Raw genomic sequence first — 23,083 nt, forward strand, 5'->3', positions numbered from 1 at the left:
TTGACTATGCAATGCCTGTGTCTGTTTTATGGTCTGCATGATCTATGGGTTCTTCTATGTTCTCTGGCCAACTCTGTGTAACTTACTTCAGCCTTTTATTTTTACAAGCATTACTTTGGGAATGAGGTTAATTGTGTACACAATTGTTAATTGTGAATATTAGTTTCTGTCCTTTTGTTTATCTATATGGTTCATTTGCAGCCTGTCTTGACTAAGTAACAAGTTGTAGCTGATAGATGTAAATTGATGCTGTTAAGTACCTTTGTAATGTATGTGCTCTCTGATCTGCTTTCTTTTCACTTGCTACTGATGCTCTGCTATGCAGATATCAAATTGCCTTGAGGCCGATTTAGCTATATATAAAATTTCCAAGCAACAACACCAATTTTTGATGCCCTTCAGAAATACAATGTTAACATTTTCATCATTTTGTGGGGCTTCATCATAGGTTTGACCTTAGCTAAATTATGTAGTTATATTTTGTTTTAGCATTTCTAGTTTTTGACTCCTCTTCCAATGCTCCAAATATCCTTAAAGTTTTAGTGCCTTGAATAAGCATCATTTCATCCACTTTATTTCTCAGAGGTAGTTGGTTGTTGAAAGTAGTCTTTCACTGCTGTGGAACAAAAAAACCCAACTGTCGGTGAAACTAGCTTAGTATCTTTGAAACTCAGTCTAGGTAATGCTGAATCTTTGAGATGTGTGGACTTAATAAGCATTTAGTTCTAACTTTTGAAGACTGAGCCCACAAACCTGCATTTAAAAGAAAAGGGTTGGGGGGGAGAGGATTCATTTTGCTTTCACTTCTGTCACATATGAAGCAATTAGAAATTACAAATATTGACAATCTTTTAATATTGACTTGATATGTTTTGGGAACAAACTTCACTTTCTTTATAATTCCACTATATTTTTGGCCATGCTTGGACCATTTTTCCTACCCTACACAATCTGGAGGCTACCTACTATATTTTCTTTAGTGTCTTTCAGAAGAAGCCAATGAATCTCAGCCGGTATGCATCCACAGTAGCTATTTAAGAGTTGGTTGAATTTAACACATTTTAATTGCGTAAGAAATCTTATTTACATTTTGTTTCTCAAAGATTGTAACAGCAGTAGTGTTAGTGAACAGCAGTAACATAAAAGTTGCATGTGTTTTACAGAGTACATGAGAGACAAGAGGGCAGCGTGCATCGGAGTAGGTGGCCATTTCTTGTGCTGTTGCTGATGCTTTCTCTGGAGTTTTTCTTTCTCATTTATGTTTTCCTCTGCATTTATTTGTCAGTGAATGGACAAACAGTGTGAGAAGGATCTTGCATATATTTGTAGCAATAAGTCTGAAAAGCTCTGTTGCCACCAGGGCTCTAGAAAAGCTGTGGAGAGGTACAGGGCGTTGCTAAGCAACACCACATGGCCACAGATAGTATTTTTCTTTTAATTTATTTATTCTTCAGTTTGAGTGTGTCCTGCTTGGAGCCATTTGGGTAATAGTTAAGCAAGCACATAGAAATCAGAGAACTGCAGGAGTGGAATAAAGGAATGCAATATAAAAATGTAAGAAAACAAAAGCCATGACACATAATTAAATGACCGAGAGACATGAAATAATTAGTAAGGACTAGGGTAGAAAAAGTAAACAAGCATGAAGAAATAAGAGTAGGAGAGAAAAACCCAAGTTATGAAAAAAAAAAGAAGAATAGAAAAGATAGGGCACTATTGAAGAAAAATTAAAAATTGAAAGCTCAAACAGTGTATACACAAGGGAAACAGGGAAACTGCTGCATAGGAATAAGAATTAAAAATCAGAGATAAAAATGACTTCAAGAAGAAAAGGGAGAAATTTGGTAATGTTAAAAGAATGATGATTTTTGTTTCTTTTTGATTTGCATCATCCTGTTCATTCCTATTACTCTATTTGCACATATATAATAGTAGCAGTGACACTCAGGAGCTGGGGACTGATTAATAAGTCCAATATGTTTCCCAGAGAGGAAAAATAATTTAAAGTAAGAGTTTCAGTGTTATTTAGAAATTATTCAGTCTGTCTGTTTTGAAATAACATTTTCAAAACTAGGTTATTGCATTTTATTGAAAAAATGTGTGTGGTTATACTCAGGGTGCTAGGTTAAGCGCTGGTTGCGTAGAGGGAGTGGGTTGTTCATACTCTCCAAGTTAAACAGAATAAGCAGGGGCAATCTGTCCTGTGCAGTGTTCAGGGAACTAAAAGGCCTTCATTTGCAATAGTTGGAGCCATTGATAGGCTTGAATAGCATAGCAATGTGAGGAAAATTCTGTGACAGAGACAGCCTGGCTGGGAGACCCATTTAATTAGCTCAGGAGCTGTGCTACCTGGCCCAAATGTCTTGAGCAGTGTTTGTGGGACCTGAATTAGACTCTTCCAAAGAGTGCTAAGCCAAATTCAAATCAAGGAGTCTTGCATTGCAGTTCTCTTCTGGTATATCTTGGCTCCATATGGCCCTGATTGCTTGGGAATTGCTGGGAAGGTGCTTGGCTAGTGCTTTGGGGCATGCTTGTATTGTTCACCTCAGCTTGAACATAGCAATTTTCAAGAGACTGACAAGAAGGGGAATACAGCAGCCTGAAGGCTGGCCATAAGGTTTTGGGAGAAGAAAACTAATCGGATTGAGACATGGAAGCTTCCAAAGGAGTAAAAATCTTACAGGAGATAGTAAATGAGACACAGAACTGTTACAGTACAGATACTGCAACACAATGTATCAAACAACAAGGCCCGTGGAAAAGAAATAAATATGGGCTGATTCTTGATAGATGTTTCAGAGAGATGTTTATTTCTCCAGCCGCATGGCCGGGGCTCTGCCGAGGATCTGTGGCAATCACAGGACCCGAGGGTCCTTGCCCACGCAGGGGAACACAAAACAACCAATGGGGAATGAGGCTGACCAGGGCCAGGGAAATGCCGTGCCTCCCCTCAGGGACCCTCTCCCAGGGCTACATGGCAGGGGGGAAGAGACCCCAACACTTCACCCATTTATTTTTAACAGAAAGAGATTTAGAACTTAACATTGAAAACAACTGGATAAACATAACAAGAACAGTTTCAAAACAAAATAAGCCATCCTCCTGAGTCTTTAAATGTCCAGACAGATTCTCTGGAACATCTTAAGGCTGACAGAAGGGAGACAGGATTCTCCGGGCATGCTTTGTGGGGAAACTGAGGCAGGAGAGGGTTTAATTTCTTCCCTCCTCCTTTTCATCTCCCCCTCGGCATCGGAGAGGAGTTATAGGGAAAGAGAATTGTATAGGGAAGCCATGGGGTGAAAAACGGATTAGGAATAAACTGGGGATGGGGTAAACTTAGGAAAGGGTTCATATTGGGTATAGGGTAAAAGGGGAAAGTAGGTTGTGGGTAGGGAAGTTGCTGGGATGGATATTGTTTATAATTTTGTGCATGATGGCTGCCTTTGATGGGAATACCTCCAGGCCCAGTCACATTTGCTGCTTGTAAACCCTTCTTTCCTTGCACTATATCAAATTGTACAACTTCCCCATTTCCTACACTTGGGATGTATTTTTCAGGGTTATTCTTTTTAATAGCAGTTCTATGAACTAGTATGTCTTCTTGGTTGTCACTTCTTGTTATAAAACCGTAATTTTGTTTAACATTATACCATTTTACTGTTCCTGAAACCTTAGCTATGGTGATTTTTTCTTTTTTCGGAGTGGCTGCAGTTTTCTGTCTCGCTGCGTTTTTGCTTTCTCTTTCGCTTGCTCCTGTGTTGGAATTGTTGGGGCTGCTCGTGCGTGCGCGCTCTTCCCGGGGTCGCATTCGGGGCCGCGCGGGCTGGGCTGGGCCACGCCGCTCAGCTCCCAGTGCTCCGCTGCCTCTGCTCTCAGCTGCGCTGCCGCTGCCTGGGGCCACACCCACGTCTCGGCCAGGCCCCCTAGCGATGACTCCCCCATGCCCTGCTCCAGTGCACGTTTCAGCTGGGCGCAGCTCCGCTCCACTGCCACCGCTGCCTGCGCGCCACTCCTCTCGGTCAGGTGTTCACGGGGCTCGCTCCACCACGCGGGGCCGGGCGGGCTCCCGGTGAGCCTCGCTCCGCTGCCGACACTGCGGCTCACGTCGCTCTGCCCGCGCGCGGGAACTGCCTCGCTGCTGCTCAGAGAGCGCTCGGTCCACGTGGCCTGGCTCTCACGGTCCCTGAAGCAGTTTTAACTTCGCAAGGACACAGCTGACATTGTTCAACAGTCTCGGTAATTAAATAATATTCACGAAAATATTCTTCCATCAGCATATATTTTAACTCAGAAATTAACTGTGTCCAAACGGTCTTCCAAAAGTCTTTGGTAAGAATCAGATCCCAAGAAATGTAGAAAAAGTTCTTAACCATGCCAGGAAGTGTTTCAGTTCCTTTTGAGCTTGCATTAAGCTAAAATTTACAAATCGTTGTTCAAGAATCTTTCCAAGTTTAAGATAAATGTCCATATGTGGCTCTGAGATCCATGAGTCTTTCCACGGTTCCTCCATAGTTTAGATATGGAATAGCAAAACAAAAACAAGAGGAGAAATCCAGAGTTTCTAGAGCTTACTCACAAATCAGTAGCTTAGGGATCGGGGATCGTTCTGCTGGCATTCACCACCATTTGTTACAGTACAGATACGGCAACACGTGTATCAGACAAAGAGGCCCAGGGAAAAGAATATATATGGACTGATTCTTGATAGATGTTTCAGAGATGTTTATTTCTCCAGCCGCATGGCCGGGGCTCTGCAGAGGACCTGAGGCAATCACGGGACCCGAGGGTCCTTGCCCGCGCAGGGAACACAAAACAACCAACGGGGAACGAGGCTGAGCAGGGGCAGGGAAACACCGTGCCTCCCCTCAGGGCCCCTCTCCAGGACCCCACGGCAGGGGGGGAGGGCCCTAACACAGAACTAGAAGAGTGCATAGTGCCATACTGAGATATTGAGTATTTAGTGGTCTTGTCGCTAACCTGGTAAATGGGACTGAGACCTGAGGCAATATATTTATCCTGGATGTTGTTTTCAAGCTACATGTGAATAAACAAGCATTACAGCAGCATTCTCTTAATGCTCTTTTGGATGCCTTGCTGAACGATGTAGCTACTCATAAACCCTGTTCATTTCTGTGTATAGGAAAGTTCTTGTTCCCATAGTTTCTTACAGAAGATAAATCCATACTACTTATTTTCTTAAATTTCTATTGGAAGATTCTAAAGCTTGTTAAACATGCATGGTATCTTCAAAGAAGGTTGCACTCATTTGAGCAGTTTTCCCTAATTTTTGATTATGCCTGTGTGTCTGTAAATAGATGGCGCAGCAGATGGTGGTAACTTCATAGGATCTGCAACCATTGTAATAGCCTCATACCTCTGATTTTCTGAGTATTTTTTTGAGAGGGAAAAAGCATTTTAAGTGTTTGTACTGTCCTACTTTGTTGTTCCTTTCCCACACCCTCCCCACCGAGACTTGACTTTCCGCCTTCTTAGCAATGAGTGTAAGCTTTTGTTTTGACTAACTTGGCTTGATGCATGATACTTAAAAATAGGTAGTTGTGTTGACTCTTAAACAGCTTTGTGATTCTTTCTGCATTCTTATTCTTGCTTTCCTTTTTTTTTTTCAGTTTGCACTTCCATTTGTTTTTTCTGACTCTATATATATTACAGAGTCTGAGGTCTCTGTGTTACTGTATCTTTTGCAATAAGGTATGAGATACGAGTCACTGCTAAGCACAGTAAAGAATGCTTATAATTATAATAGTCTTTTCTCAATTTATTTTTCTATATGGGATTTTGAAAACAGAAAAAGATAGGAAATGTTCCTCTCATATTTAGGTATTTTAGATGGCAATTAATATATAACGTGTTTAAATACTTGGCTTTTGTAGACATCTCAGCACAAGGACATGTCTTTTGAATCTCAAAGATAATGGAAATAGAGCAGAAATTACAGCCAATTTTTTTCCCCAAAGATACGTGATTTGTCAACTCACTTATATATCTTCTCGTGACATATCTCCTGTCATCTACAGTTACTTCTGAGTCAACATACAGTTAAAAACATAAGAGCTGAGGTAACATTTTGTTGGGTGTTTGCATATTGGTGTCCATAGTTCATGAATGAACTTCAGATTATTTAAAGTCAAATAATTCTTTAGGCTTTGATGAACAATGATAGTGATGGAAAATCTGAAACAAAATGCCGGCATGTTACCCAACTGCACCAAGGTCTTGATACAAGGGTTGTGGTTTACTGTCTGCAGCCTTTTTCCTAATACTTATTTCATTGACTTGGATAGATACTTCTCAAGTGAACTGAATATTTCCAATTATTCCTCTGAGGAAATTTAGTGTCAATTTCATATTTTGCTTTGTTTCATTGCTACCTAAGTAGCAATGTGATACTGATGCTGCAATCCTAATTTTAGATAACACGGTAAGCCAGAATAGAAGTGTATATACTCTTCTCTACATAATTCACCTGGTCAGATACCTGGTGGTATCTTAGTAATATTTTTTGTGGACTCATTTTAGTCACAGCAGTGAAGTATTTCACATGTTGCTGTTTTCTTCTGCTAAGCTAAGCAGAGAATAGGATTTCCCCCACTCCTTCTGCCAGACAGAAACATTGGGTTGCTTGGAGCCCAGAAGCCATAAATCCTACAGTGTTCACTCTATATGAGTCTAATCCCTTGGTACTGTGGCCAGTTACTCAGATGTTGGCATTGTATTTAGCAACTCTTCAGGCTCTTTCCGGGGGAATTAAATATTATTTTATGTAAGTCTTTTAGATGTTGGGGAGAATTAGGAGCACACATGGAAGGGGGCAGTGCACATGTTTCTATGACTGTCCATAGATACAATCTAGGTGATCTGTAAGATCAGGAGAGACGGACCTTGGTATGACCTTGCTGTTGTGGCTTAACCCCAGCTGGCAACTAAGCACCACACAACCGCTTGCTCACTCCCCCCTGGTGGGATGGGAGAGACAATCAGAAGGGTAAAAGTGAGAAAACTTGTGAGTTGAGACATAGACAGTTTAGTAGGTAAAGCAAAAGCTGCACATGCAAGCAAAGCAAAGAATACATTCAGTACTTCCCGCGGCAGGCAGGTGTTCAGCCACGTCCAGGAAGGCCAAGCTGCACATAATGGTGACTTGGGAAGACAAACACCAATCACTGAATCATTAAAGTTGGAAAAGACCTCCAAGATGATCAGCTCCAACCTTCAACTAGATACCACCATGCCCACTAAACCATATTGCAAAGAGTAACCACTCTGAACCTCCTTCCTTCTTCTTCTTCCCCCAGCTTTATGTGCTGATGATGACTCCATATGATCTGGGATATCCCTATGGTCAGTTGGGGTCAGCTGTTCTGGCTGTGTTCTCCCCAACTCCTTGTGCACTCCCAGCCTCCTTGCTTGGGGTCTCGATGCTGTGTAAGTGCTGCTCAGCAATAGGTAAAATATCGCTGTGTTATCAACACTGTTTTCAGCAGAAATCCAAAACACAGCCCCAGAGCAGCTGCTATGAAGAAAATTAACTCTCCCCTACCCAAATGCAGTTTTTTTGGCAAGAATCTTATGTGAAGCCATGAGAAATAGCTAAAGCAGATTAGTTTCTGCAGAACTTGTTGGGAAAATTGTTATTTCTTTTTTTTTTTTTACTATTGAGGCAACAGCAAGATGAAAGAAAATGTTTCGTTGTAGCCTGTCTGAAAAATACTGCTGTTGGACAATAAAATGTGCCATGTAAGAGATGAGAGGTGGCATCTTGGGCTGAGGAAGCAAGCCTGTTATATATAATTTGCTTTTATTCCACTACATAAGACAGGACCATACTGTTTCAGGATGGTGTTTAAGCATTTAATTATAACTTTAATTTTTAAAAAACTTTTATATTTGATAATTCTTTATCTATGCATGAAAAATAAGAGGTATCCTGTAAGTTAGTTCTCTCAAATATGTGGGGTTAATTCCTTAAATTCTTGGTCATTTGGGTTCTAAAAGAGCAAGGGCTTTTGGGTATGAGTATTTCCTTATGCTCTTTGTTGAAGGTCAAGAACATAATCTGTTCCTTAGGAGTACAGTTCTACCTACCTTTTAAAGATTCTTCCTTTTTTCCCAGGTTATGAGCTCTGTAAATGTTAATTCTCAATATGAGTCTGGTCTTTACCTGCATACTCTCATTTTATTTAATCTCAATGAGTCAAGGGAATATTTGCCTAAGCAGAGTAAAGAATCCCAAGAGAAAAGCAAGCAGGGTTGAGGTATGTGAAAGTAATAGGAGGGGAAGGGAGTACAGCATTTGGGATGTTTTTTTTTCTTAGTCATTAGTTATATTTTCACTATCAAGTAGAAATAGTATATTTAGAAATTCTGTGAAGAGCCTGTGTCTCTTTATTTAAACTTCATGCTCTTAAAGAATTAGATTGTAAATTCATGTTGAGAATACCAGGGTCTCCAAGAGAAAAAAGGCAGGACAACAGCCACATTAAAAAAGAAACTGTATTTAGATGAAGCTTTTGATATTCTAAGACATGATGTGTATTGTTCCCTGCTACACAACACTATCCCATAAAGGGAAGCAGTCTTACAAGTGTCCCTTCAGATGCAGAGGGACCAGTAGCTTGTTGCCAAGTCTTCTCATTCATCTACTGATTAACATTTGTTTTAAGAAGAGAAAGAAAAATGTGAGAGAGGCAAAGGTTTTCCTTTTATTTTTTTTCCTCCCTGAAAGTTTTCTCTGTCTTTTAAAGCTGAGTCACAAGAGAAGGAGCATCATAAATTGTCCTGTCTAGTTAGTGGTATCACCTGTGTTCTCTGCTCTATTATTATTTCCAGCTGTGCCTCTGGTTTCTTGCATATCTTTTGTAGCTCTTTATTCTTTAGAGTTCCTTGCTCTACTGTTCTTTGTGTTACATGCTTGGTCCTTTCAGAATGTTTTTTCTCACCCTCCCTGTATCAGTACTATCTGATGTGTTACCCATTGCCAAAACACGTGGTGTCTGCATCTGCTCTGACAACAGCAGGTTGAATTCAAGCAAGATACCATACCCTTATGTGAACATGAAGGCTGTGATAAATTTGCCACTTGAAATTTGTGCGTGAAACAGCATGAAAAGGAAGTTAGCAGAATGCCATCTCAGAACTGAACATCTTTCACAGCCCCAGTAAAATTGCAAACTAAAGTGTTAACTATGTTTAACAAGTAATTAACTTCTATATGATTACCCGTCTTTAAGGATTAAATGTGCCATATTTTAAACTGGAAAGAGTTAAAAAAATCCAAAATTTCTGCTTTCACTTCAGAATTTCCAGTTGCATTAACAGTATTTCTGGTAATTATTAACAAAACACCACACTTGCAGTTTCAGAAAATAGCACATGCATCAGTATTTCCTGGTATGAATCCTGTATTAGCAGTATATTCCCATTTGTGGAGAAAATGTGATACTTGTTCTTGAGTTTGCATGCGTGCTATTTTTTTATAAGTGCCTTAAATTAATATACCTCTAAAAAACCTCTGAGAAAACAAACATGGTTATGCTAATAAGGCATTGATTAAAGCCTCCCACAATTCTATTCAATGATTTTTTCCATTGATTTTTATTTGATTCCTACCACTTAGGCTGGTTTTCTGTTGGAATTCTGCTTTTTTGGATGTACTAATATCTATATTTTTCTAAGAGCTTGTCTGGCCAATATGGCTGTATCATGTAATGAAAATTTGTTATAATGAATGTTTTGTGAATGGCATGCTGTCAAATGTTATGTAAATACCTGAGGGCTCAATATACTTTCTGCAGATATTAGGAATATGTGTGTATTTAAAAAAAATTTTTAAAAGGATCTGTTTTTCCTTTGTGAACAGCTGGTCAGTTAGCAGTTTTAAGCTGCTTTTTTCCCCTTTTTGGAAAAAGAACCCCTTGAGAATGAGTCACAACAAATAGGAAGAAGGAATTTAGTAAGCAGATATTGAAAAGATCATCATATGTTACAGATAGCATCAAACAGTCCTTTTACATGTTTAGTTTTTAAGACTGCTCTTAAGGTAGGGCCCTCTGGCAAATAGCATCAGTTTTGTTTAGTTGCTCAGTATGAAGACAGTTTCAGGAGGCTTCCTGTATGGAATACAGCTATTGGCTCTTGAATAACATTAAAATAAATGCAATATTTGTAAGTCATTTTACCCTATAGCAGATGGGTGCTTAAGTCTGTGAGAGAAGATCAATGGAACCATTTAGCTTTTTGTGTTGTTTCAGTGTAGAAAGACAGTCTGTTCCAAATCAAGAGAGGAGTCTGCTAAGAATATTTAAGTTTCATTGAAATAAAGCACAGTTCACATCAAAAGAAGTAGATGTGCTATTTCAAATTCATAACAATTGACTATTAGTCTGTTTTTAATATTTTTTTTTGGCATGTAATCCCGTTTAATTAGATTCTACTCTCTCTGTTGTTTCAAGATTCCATAAACTGGAGTCTTATATACCAGCTGCTAAAGCAGGAGTTACTGTCTAAATGATATTCACAATGAGTATTTGGAAGGTTTACAATTATACCCTTGCTAATAAATTGTGCTATTTTCCCCAACAGTTTTAAGTGCTAATCTTCAGAAGGCATTTTAAAATTAGCTAAAATTCTGTCAAGAGATTTACAAAAATTGTTAGCATGAAGATAATTATGTCACAGTCCTTGGACTCCATCTCTGATTGTGTGCATAAATCAGAAAATGTCAGCTGTGTTTTCCCTTAATAATTATCCTTGCAGCAATATATTACAGTTTAAATTACTATTATAGTGTTGCTTTAGGTTTATAAAACACAAGTTAGTTATTTCTGAAGTTTTCTGCTGATGAAATAATTCACATTTCTAGAAAAAGGAATTATTTGTGTTAAGATTTCATATATATCGATAAGAAGATCAATACAAAAAGCAGCTCTCTACACTTTTCTACCAAGTCCCCTGAAAGTACAACAAATTTTGTTACAATTTTGTTAAAGGAGATCACTTCTGCAGTATGGCTAACATTTTCAAAAGAGCTAGCTAATGTGGTCACCCTTGTAGCATGTGTGGAACTTGAAGTTTTAGGGACTTTTTGAACCAAAACTTGAGAATGTTCTTGCTGAATCTGTACAGGATGTAGGTATTTACAGTAGATTCTATAGGTCCCCAACAGTTTTGGTAATCTGTTGTTGGAACCTACCTCCTTAAGCATAATGAGTTAAAATATCAGAGCTACTAAATCCTGCAGAATTTGGACCAGGTTGTTTCATTCTAAGGACTCAGAAATCTAGGTACAAATACACTTAATAAATTAAATTTGTCTGCATAAACAGTAGGAAACAGTAAATAAAAAATTGTACAGTTGAGAGCTGTTCTGTCTTTCAATTACTGTACATTCCTTATGTTTAATACACAGAATGTCTGACATTAAAAATGTGAGATTTACTCAAGCTAAGAAAACGTTCTAAAACCATGCGGAAGCAACAAATTCCAAGAATTCAGCAAGCCTAGTACTTACCTTAAAAACCTTTTTCACAGATGAGAGAGATGGTATTTCAAGTACGGCTTTTAATTTGGCAGTGTATCAACAAGGATAAGAGATCTACTTCAGTGGTGCAGGCTGCCTTAGAATAGGTCTTATGCTGTTGTCAGTACAAAAGATGTTATTTCTCAACTATCTCAAAATGTGTGTAGAGACATTATCTGTAATTTTGAAAGTCTTCTGTGAAGTATTTCAGGATAGATTTAAAGTAGCAGGATATGGCTTCGTGTGATCTCACTCTTGTTTTGATGGTTAGAGGAGTTATGGTTGATTTCAGTGGAAGTGGGGTCATATTTAGCCCTACTGTATCACAGAATGAGCAAGTTTGAGTTATGGTCTTCTCATGACTCTTGCTTCTGTTGTGGCAGAGCAGAGGCAGAAGTGCTTTCGTGGTTTAGGAGATACTCACTGGTGACACCAGGCAATAGGCTGCAGTTGGTTTCTGAGCTACTTCTGCAAAGTTCTTCATTTGACCCAAGGGGCCAAATGAAGAATTGCTTTTCCAGTAAGTCAACAAAGAAAGCTTTTTCATCTAAGACAGAAACATATGCAAGAAACCTAAGATGATGAATGTTGAGAGATGGGTTTTAAAAAGTGTAACTTCACTTTTGCCAGACGATCTGAGGTTTTTATTTAAAACTAGAGGGTTTCTTTATTTCTATTCTTACTTGAGCTAGATTGTTACTTCAGTCAGAGTATTTTGGCCTTGTCACTTAACTGCACATACAGAACTGTGAGCACATAGTCTTTGCTCCCAGAGCTTCGAGTTTATTTTATTAACAAAAATAAATTATAGCAGGAAGAAGTTGTATTTTTGTGGTTATGAGAGGAAAAGCTTTTCAACTTGTTCATTAATCTTCCTTCTTTCTCATCTTCGAAGATACACTCATTATTCATCTTTCTCATTTCTGATTATACATTTTACCAGTATGCTGTGTGTGATGCCACAGATAGTTGTGGATATCCAGCCTACATCTCCATTTTTAACTAGTCATGAAGCTTAAGATCTCATATGATAAATAAGCCATTTATTTATATATAAAATATAAATACTTGCTTCCCACTCTTGCTTTTTGTTACACTAAAAAAATTCTAAGTATTTATCCTAGAATCCTATAAGAAGCAGCATTTAGACTTCAGTGGCATTTTTACATGTAATGGTATTTCAACTTATGATGACCATGTCCCTAATTGCAACTCTCTACTTACTTTTCCTCCCAGACTTCTCAAGGGTGATATTTAATTTAGTGTCATACAGAACTATAGATCTACCAAAAGGGATAACATATAGATTGCTGTATAATTATTGAATCATAGTTAAAACTTCTAGACTGTATCTATATCCACAAAAAAATCACTTGGCAGTGAGCCACCAAAAACAATTTTTTCACTGCTTGCAATTTGATTTTTTTACTTTAGCTGCTGCTCAAAATGAAACACCTTGGACTTGAATTGCTCATTATACTTAAGTCTGTGAAATATTGTGGGCCACAATATACTGCCCTATGCAATATGTTTATACATATGAGTTATTTGATAGCACGGATAATCAAATGAGCTCAAATTTTGCTACTGATTTAATACTTCAGAATGTAAAGCTCACCCTGGTCATGGTCTACTGAAATTTCCTCATTTCCCAGACATATTTTTCAGAGTACTCTCATGCTTACAATTTCACTGGTATTGGTAGCCTTTCTCAGACACTGATATCCTTTTGGATGATCTACAAGTATTGCATGTGAACTGATACTCAGACACATGAAGTGCCATCTATGCACCTGTAGCTATGCCTGCATTTGATATTTCAGACACCCTTTTCTGCTTCCTCTGAGAGGATCAGGCATGCTTGGATGAATGGAAAAGCCATGGGTGTGATCAGCATTTGCGTACTCTCCTGTTCAGTATGTATGCAGTAACTGATGACATGGTCCTGTGAGGTCATTTTCTTTCATGAGTTTGCTTCTGGCTCAGGTTTTAGCACATTTTCTCCTAGTGACTCTCCAACTACTGTACCTTGCATGAGAGCTATTTGGCTGAAGTAGTTGAGAAAGATTCTGTGCAGAAACAATTCTCAGAAACGGTAGAAATAAGTTCATCTTCTTGCCAAGTGAATTGGTACATCATCTATTCTTTGAGTGTAATTTTTTTTTCAGTTTGTTTTTTTTTTGTTCTGGGTTATCTGTTCATTTTTGCATTGGGTGTATAGTTGACATGGAGTATTTTTGTTTAAGGCTAAATGATCACAGCATTTTCTTTAGATATGGGCCACCTTTGTTGTCTTTCAGCCAATTAACACAGTATGGTCTATATAGACAAAGAAATATCAATGGAATTTTCTCATTTCAGCATTTTCTACATGGATAGGACCAGTTATTTTAACTTGTACAATCTTGGGACAAGATAGTTGTATTTGATAAAAATCTGTGTGCCTTGGATTGTCTGTCATTTTTACATGCTTTATATCACAAGGTCAAGAATGAATTGTGTGATGCTCAGATTTTCTGAACCTGTCCTGAGGTGCTGGTGAAACAGGATTGTTAAAACATTGGCTCTTGGAGCAATTTTCCAGATTATGTTTCCTTTGGCTTCTATTTTCCTGGAGGATGGGAGGTTTAATTTTGCTTGCATAGGTACTTTCAGCTTAGTATTGATGCATCGAGGATCCTTCAATAATTAGTACTGTTGATTTGGATTTCTTTTATCTATTTTAAAAGAATGGCCTGCCTGTGCATGCTTGGAGCTGAAGGTCAGTGTATGCTGATCTGAATAATGGAATACTTCATTGTATAGCTTCCATATCTTTATTTTGCAATCCCTTTGACTCTTTGAGTATGATTTTGCTTTGCAAAGGACAACTGATTATAATATAAACAAACAAGCAAAAAAAATCACATTAACCGTGGGACAAGAATTACTGTGACATATGGAGTTTTTTACAAAGGAGAAAAAAGATGTCAAAAGATCCAAATATGTATAGCTCTGTTAAATTTTCTGCTCAGAAATGTATTATTAAAGCATTAAAACTTTGTATTAAAAGGTCTGTAATCTTATCTAAAAATAATGATCGTTTAAATGTTAATTGGACAAGCTAAAATATCTTGCTAGGTCATTTACAAGAATCTAATAATTTCCTCTACAGTGATGCTTTTGTAGCCTCAGATTGAATGTAATTATAAAAATAAAGAATCAATGCAAAAAAGAAAAAACAATAGGTAACTCTTACTGTATTTATTGTAACTAGTTTTAAGATGTGGTCTTAAAAATTAATTCACTTACTAAATACTATTAAAGCAATGTGACCAAATAATAGTGCCCATAATTTCTTGAAAATTATGGCTACATACAGAGCCTGACAATCCTGCCTTTGAGGTTGTTAGCAATAGGAACTGTTCTGCTTGCAACTTGTTTCTTTTACACCCATATGGCAAAATTATGCCTCCCAGAGGTAACTTTTGGTATTGGAGAAAGTTGTTGTGGAAGACAGGGATAACCTAAAAGCCTCCTGTATTGATGAAGCCTCAAGAGAATATAAAAATCCTGTGGAAGATGCAGATGATTAGAGAATTTTTGTTCGCTGGTATTTCAGATTCACTTTGCACAGACACAAATTACTGCACTTCCCAGCATCTTCTGAATCAATTTTACTGTCTTTGTGGCAGCAGAAGAAAAGGATCAGTGCTCTGAAGTAATGAAACCAGTCACACATTTAGTAATAAATTACAGAATATATCAAAGTTTTAATTCATTTATTGTGACAAAATTGTTGGCTTCATATTACTTTTAGAAATATTGGTGAACTCTAATCTGAAAAAAAACATTGTGGTTGAGGTGTTTGTAAACAATCTTTTCAATTTCTGTTATGTTTTAAAAATTAAATAGGAATGAAATATGACTGGTTTGTTCCAACAACACTATTATATTGGGGCAAAATTTATAACTTTTATTATAATTCTAAAACAGTCATTTAGATTTCTCTTCTCCTGTCTGTGTGTATAGTAGCATTGTAGCCTCACATAGAGATAAATGGGAAAAAAAATTAAAGAAAAAAAGTAAAAATTCTATAAATTTCATTATGGAACATTTATAAGATGATTTCCATGACGACCATATAATAAGATTCATGTTTACTTTAATTCTGAGTTCTCAATGTCTTTTTAATGACTCCCATGTAATTAGAACAGAATGCATAATTTGAGGTAACGTAATATGAATCCGTTTTGTTTGCGTGATGTTGAATACTGTTAATACATGTACAATGAACTGTTTAAGACCTATACATGGCTATGTCCATTTGTTGCAGAACTGTGAGAAACTGGAAAATAATTTTGATGACATCAAGCACACGACTCTTAGTGAGCGAGGAGCACTTCGAGAAGCAATGAGGTAAGTCTGGGTCACCATAGCAACAGTCACAGATGTGGTAAAGAAAGAGTCATTCTTCATTATTGGGGGAACAAATGAGTTCATTGCCACCATTCAGCTCTATTCTCTAAGGTATTAATTTGTCAGTGGAGAGGCTTCCCTTGAGGCTGTACTTTGGTTTTGAAGCTGCATAAATGTTAAGCCTGACTGCACAGTAAAAAATGTAAATGTTTAATTTGTTATTTAAAATGCTTAGGGGGTGCCTTGCTTTATATTTATACTAAACTGTGAGTGAATGAAAATATTGTTCATCTAAATTCTGTAAGTGTTAAAGCAATTGTACAATGGTGTTTGAACAAACCTGTATTTGCTTTAAATTGAATTTGATTTTTATTTATGTAGTTCCTGTGTACTCTGATTTTATCACCAGATTTACATGATTTTGGTTTTGGTAATGGAATGTAAAAATCAGTGTGGTCCATTATATGTTGTAGAGATGTATATTTTGCTTAATATGCTCATATTGTTGCACTTAATACTTATTAGAGGAGGCTAAAATTAGTCAGAAGATGAATTATCTGCCATCCTTACTTGCACTGCAGAGTATCTGGGTACAGGACTCTAAAGAAACTTGCCAGCTATAGTGTCTGAAAAAGGGAGGGATTACTACGCTGAAAGGTAGTGAAATTGAAGGCAGATTTTCTAAAGTAACTCACCGAATAATCAGGAAGATGTTATTTATAGTACTGTCTGTGAATCAGAAAATTATAGTAAGCTGCACTTTTAAAGATTTTGAAATTGGATAGTAAAATGTAATGATGCAAACATAGTGCTTCATCTCACTTGCCTGATATGAGAATAACTTCTTACACTTGAACCAGTGCAGTAAAAAGTAAAAACAACAACAACCTCTCCCCAAGAATCTACTTGAAAAAATAAATACACCTGTTTGCTTTGACTATGTTCATAATCCCTTTAAAAAATTTATGGATGTGTGTGAATGACTTGATTTGCACGACTCTGACTTTATGGCTTTATGCTCATGATGGTCTTGTCTCATATGCACTGACCATTTGAAAAGGTATTCTTACCTACAAGTATGCTGAACATTTCAACTACCAGTGCTGTAAAAATAACAGCATTCATTCACCTTTCTAATTGTGATTTTTGCTTTATGCTTGTTTTGCTTCATACGTTTAGGGTTTTCTCCCAGTGTGGTCGGTCATTTGTGTACCTAAATCTTGCATGTAATAAATGGAAAGTGATTAAAAGTAAAGATCTGGGGAATTTTTGGCACATGAAGCTACCTTCAGTATTTCCAACAAACTGGATTTCAAGTTGCTGCTGTCCTGTAACAGTGTTCAGGTTTGCTACGTTTTGCGATACATGACTCGGCAGGGATAGTATTTTAAAAATTTGGGAGCTGGAGGCTCTTTGGTGATCAGCATTGAATAGCAAGGGGAGCTTTGGCATTTCAGAGGTCATGTTTGTGTTATAAAGACTGTTTAGAAGATTCTTGTGATTCTTTTCTGTGCAAAAGCGCTTTACTATCTCATAAATTTGTATCCTGGCTATTTCTGCTAGCCATTCTGAGAAATAGTTATTGATTGTGAAGTGTGACAGATATTGTGCAGTGCTGGAATTCTCTTAATTGCAGTCAGTATTAAATGGTTGGCTGTTTCCTTAGTTGCTTTTTTGTTTTAAGATAAAGAAAATACCTGACTTACTAAATTTATACTGTAGTGTGTTTTTATAACACACTCGAGTGGCACATGAAAGGTGGAAAATGTTAATTTAAAGAGGTATACCCATGTAGGTGTACATATTTTTCTAAATGTGTGTAAAAGACACATGTTATTTTAGGTTGTACAGGTCTTTCAACTGCTAAATTGTCGCCTTATTTACTGGGTGGCTGCATTTTTCTGTTTGGATCCCAAGATGATCTGTACCTATGTAATTCAAGTGGTACATTTTTATAGATTAAAGTTCACTTTTCATGACAGGAGTGGACATTGGACCAGGCATGGGAGGACATAGATTGGCTGACCTCAGTATTATGAGGTACCTGCCTCCTTTTGGTAAGGGAAGCTTGTGGAGAGGGTTGCACATTGCACAAAAGCACTAAAATCATGTGGGCATGAGAGCAACAACAACAAAAAATCCTAGTTGGATAGCTAAGTGGATATATGAGGATCTCAGATGAGCCTTAAGTTGAGTGGGCAGTCTGCCCAAACCCTCTTTGATTTCCCAGAGTGGTACTACTGGTCTGCCAGATGAGAAATACAATGAACCTTTTCCCCCAGTGCTCCTGTTTGGAACGAGACCTGTTGCAGTGGGGATCCTGCAACACGCATATATCAAACCAGGAGTCCCGTGGAAAGGAAATATATACGGACAGACAGATTCTTGCTAGCTGTTTCAGAGATGTTTATTTCTCCAGCCGCATGGCCGGGGCTCTGCCCAGGAACTGTTCCAGTCACGGGACCAAGGGTCCTTCTGCCCGCGCAGGGAACACAAACCAACCAATGGGAACGAGGCTGAGCAGGGGCAGGAAACCCCGTGTCTGTGCCCTCAGGGCCCCTCTCCCAGGGCTACACGGCAGGGGAGGGACCCCAACACCTCACCCGTTTTATTTTAATAAAAGGAGAATGAAAACAACTGGATAAACATAACAAGAACAGTTTCAAAACAAAACAAGCCACCCTCCTGAGTCTTTAAATGTCCAAACAGATTCTCTGGAACATCTTAGGGCTGACAGAAGGGAGACAGAACTCTCTGAGCATGCTTTTGGGGAAACTGAGGCAGGAGAGGGTTTAACTTCTTCCCTCCCCCTTTTCATCCCCCACTCGGCATTGGAAAGGGATTTTTGGGGAAACAATTGGCAAAAGCATGGTTTTGTGAGGGAAACCATGGATGAAAAAACGGATTGGGAATACACTGGGGGTAATAGGACATAGAGTAAAAGGGAAAGGTGGGATTAGGAAAGGGAAACTGTAGGGGGGGTTTACAATGGAGATACTGTCTAACATGACTACGATTTTTTGCATATATACTGCCTTTTACAGGAACACCATCAGGCCCAGTGACCTGCGATGCTTGTAACCCTTTTCTCCCTAGTACAATATTAAATTCCACCACTTCTCCATCTCCCAAGCTTGGGATGCATTTTTCAGGGTTATTCTTTTTAATAGCAGTTCTATGCACGAATATGTCTTGCTGGTTGTCACATCTTGTTATAAAACCATAATTTTGCTTAACATTATACCATTTTACTATCCCTAAGGTCTTAGTTGCTATGATCTTTTCCTTTTTCCGAGTGGCTGCTGTTTTCTGTCTCGCTGCGTCTTTGCTCTCTCCTTCGGTCGCTCCCGTGTTGGAATTGTCGGAGCTGCTCGTGCCTGCGCGCTCTTCCCGGGGTCGCGTTCGGGGCTGCGCGGGCCGGGCCGGGCCACGCCGCTCAGTTCTCCGTGCGTCGCCTCCTCTGGTCGCAGCTTCGCTGCCGCTGCCGGGCGCTGCACCCACGTCTCGGCCGGGCCCCCGAGCGATGACTCCCCCGCGCCCCGCTCCAGCGCGCGTCTCGGCTGGGCGCGGCTCCGTTCCACCGCCATCGCCGCCAGCCGCCGCCCGCGCGCCGCCCCTCTCGGTCGGGCGTTCACAGGGCTCGCTCCACCACGCGCTGCACAGGACCGGGCAGGCACCGCCGGGTCCCGCCGCGCCTCGCTCCGCCGCCGACACTGCGGCTCGCGTGGCTCCGCCCGCGCGCGGGAACTGCCTCGCTGCTGCTCTCAGAGCGCTCGGTGCACGTGGCCTGGGCCGCACGGTCCCTGCGCCACGCTTCCCTTCGCCAGGACACAGCTGACATTGCTCAACAGTCTCGGTAACTAAATAATATTCACGAAAATATTCTTCCATCGGCATATATCTTGACTCCAGTATTAACTGTGTCCAAACGGTTTTCCAAAAGCCCTTGGTAAGAATTAAATCCCAAGAAACATAGAAAAAGTTCTTAAACAACCATGCCAGGAAGTGTTTCAGTTCTTTTTGAGCTTGAATCAAGCTAAAATTCACAAATCGTTGTTCAAGAATCATTTTAAGTTTAAGATAAATGTCCATATGCGGCTCTGAGAGCCAAGAGTCTTCCCACGGTTCCTCCATAGTTTAGATACGGAATAGCAAAGCAAAACCAAGAAGAGGAATCCAAAGTTTCCAGGGTTTACTCACACAAATCAGTCGCTTAGGGATCGGGGATCGTTCTGCTCTCAAATCTCCACCATTTGTTGCGGTGGGGATCCTGCAACACGCATATATCAAACCAGGAGTCCCGTGGAAAGGAAATATATATGGACAGACAGATTCTTGCTAGCTGTTTCAGAGATGTTTATTTCTCCAGCCGCATGGCCGGAGCTCTGCCCAGGAACTGTTCCAGTCACGGGACCAAGGGTCCTTCTGCCCGCGCAGGGAACACAAACCAACCAATGGGAACGAGGCTGAGCAGGGGCAGGAAACCCCGTGTCTGTGCCCTCAGGGCCCCTCTCCCAGGGCTACACGGCAGGGGAGGGACCCCAACAGAGACCTTCCATTTTAACTTCATCTTTGAGAAAAATGGTCAATTTAGTACGGGTTTCAGTACACTTCTAGTCTATGAGTATCACTGTGCTCTGCATAAACAAATACTAATATCCAAGAAGGGTCTTGTTCTGTTTCCAGCTCTTCAGTATTCAAATTAAGTATTACATGAAAATTATCTTTCTTGTTTATGTATATAGATGTATGCAAAATAAACTTTCTGAAGGGTTTTGAAATTATCACAAAGCCTATGAACTTTCTCTACTTCTACTTCACATTTATTTTAGATTTTGAATGAGATAATGAGCTGATAGTAGTTTGCCATTATTCAGTATATAGAGAGTGGTATTGTAAGAATTTGATTTACTTGTGATTGCACATAAAACCATAAAGCATTCAATTTGGTTAATGTTTTGCTTATTTTGTTAATGTACTCCAAATGTTTTATTTATTACTATACTTTAATGCAGCTGCAAAGCTGAAGTAAACAATAAAAATCCATTAGTTTTTTGAATTGGAGTTTATAAATGGACAGACTGTTGCTTTGCTTACCTTGAATGTGTATACGATAAATTAATTGAGTATTTTATGTAGTAACTGGGTAGAAAAATACAGCTATATACCTATAATGTCAGGTTGCCTAAGAGCACTGAGCTTTTGTTAAACAAAGCTCAATTTGTTTTTAATATGCAATCACTGAGAAAAATCTGGATTCAAATCATCAGTAAAGCTTCATCTAGAATTTTAAAGGAGCTTTTAGACTGGTTTGTCCGCTATGAGGAGACAAGTATTTGAGGAGGAGGAAGTGGTGTAGCTGAGTGCTGCCACTGGTAGTCTTTTCATAGGTGGTGAAACCAGAATGTGGAGTGCTACAGTAAGCATTCCTCTGGGGAAGTAGGGTACAGTAGTCTTGAGGAGTCTTAAAATTAAGCAAACACAATAATGAAGCCCCTGCCTCCTCAAATTATAAAGTAACTTTTAGGAGAAGTGTGGCAGAAATCCAAAGTCTCTCTCTCTCTCTTTTTTTTTTTTTAAATGTGGTTTCTGTAGGCCTGTTCCTCCAGCCTGTCCAGGTCCCTCTGTAGTGTCACCACTCAGCAGGTGGTAGATTGCTTTTGAACACTGCATGTATGTTACCATGTGTTTTAGACCTGTGTCTAGTGTACATTTGATGAGCCTGGTGTCAGACAAACTCAGCCATAGTGTTTCAAATGAAACCTTCTGAATCTAGTGTTGCAATTGCTTACTTATCAACTGAGTTGGTAAGCCACCATGGTGGGTTAAGGCGGTGAGCAATCAGCGAGGCTGGTGAGGTGTTAATATGTAAATGGATCCTACTCGTAGGTGGATATGGATATGGTCTGTCTTGTGAACACTGACTGAGTATGTGTGAAAGCTTTGCAAGTGAAAATTAAAGCTGAGTATTTTTGTATAGTCTTCTTGTTATTAAAGGAAAATTTAAACATATTTATTCGTACTTTGAAATGGGAAAGGAAAGAGAAAGTTTGCTTATCTGTTTGAATCAGTATAAAAGATACCGAAGTTCATTTAGAATTTTCTTTTGCATTCATATATTTGCATATGGTTTCGGATAATATGAACAAGGGAGTGAAGCTTCAACTGTGATTTCCAGTTTGCTAGAAACAGTTTCTGTTAATGATGATATTCACTGTTGTCTTGACAACTGTGCAAGCTGGGGTTAGTAATAATCAGGCTTCTTTTAATATGGTCTAGACTCTCAGATGTATTTGACAAATAGTTTCTATGACTGGGCAAAACCCAAGAAAATTGCAGTGTAAGAAGTTCCAAGGTTTCGCAAGTATTCATTAGTTTGCAGAGTAAAAGCTGGGATTTTAAACACGTAAACAAAACAAGTCTGCAGTGCAAATTAAAAAATACGTAGTAACCAACTTGTTTGGGCTTTGGCCTGAGCTGTGGCAAATATGGGTTCATATTTCGGTTCTGAGTCAGGCAACTTGGTTTTCCCATTTTAAAATGCGTCATAGAGCTCTAAAGTTAGAGAAACACAGACATGAAGTGTAAGGTAATAAAGGTCAATGAAAATGTCATGTTAAATGTATTTTTGCTTTCCTGTATTGTTCTGGGAGATGGGACCAGTCTCAGGTAAACTGAAAGGGAAGGTGAATTAAGAGAAGTAAAGGCTTCTGGATTCCTGATCCAGGTCTCAAGAGATTGTCTGTTCAAAGAAATCCTTTGTGTTCTGGGAAGGTGGGAGTCTTTGAAGCAAATTCCGGTATTCCAAAGTTCTTTACTTCAGTAAAGCCTTCAAGACTGTCTTCCACAGCATTCTCCTGGGGAAGCTGGAAGCCCACAGCTTGGACAGGTGTACCCTTTGCTGGGTTAAGAACTGGCTGGACAGCTGAGCCCAGAAAGTGTTGGGGAATGCTGCTGCATCCAGTGGGCAGCGAGTCACCAGTGGTGTCCCCCAGGGATCAGTACTGGGCCCAATCCTGTTTATTACCTTTATAGATGATCTGGTCAAGGAGATAAAGTGCACCCACAGTAAGTTTGCAAGAGACCCCAAGTTGGATGGGAACGTTGATCTGCTGGAGGACAGGAAGGCTCTGCAGAGGAATGTGGCCA

At 39.1% G+C, this 23,083-nt stretch overlaps 1 protein-coding gene across 7 annotated transcripts in view; it reads left to right on the forward strand.

Moving 5' to 3' along the window:
• Positions 1 to 23,083, forward strand: part of DPYD (dihydropyrimidine dehydrogenase) — a 359,733-nt gene that overhangs the window by 33,450 nt on the left and 303,200 nt on the right. For 4 of the 7 annotated variants that reach the window (XM_048312842.1, XM_048312847.1, XM_048312848.1 and 1 more), the window contains exon 3: positions 15,852 to 15,934. The exons of the other annotated variants lie outside the window; for them this stretch is intronic. In XM_048312842.1, coding sequence (XP_048168799.1) covers positions 15,852 to 15,934 — 83 coding nt within the window. The remainder of the gene's footprint in view (positions 1 to 15,851; positions 15,935 to 23,083) is intronic. 7 annotated transcript variants of the gene reach the window in all.

The sequence above is a fragment of the Corvus hawaiiensis genome, chromosome 9, assembly GCF_020740725.1.
Source record: "Corvus hawaiiensis isolate bCorHaw1 chromosome 9, bCorHaw1.pri.cur, whole genome shotgun sequence".
Classification (NCBI taxonomy): Eukaryota; Metazoa; Chordata; class Aves; order Passeriformes; family Corvidae; genus Corvus; species Corvus hawaiiensis.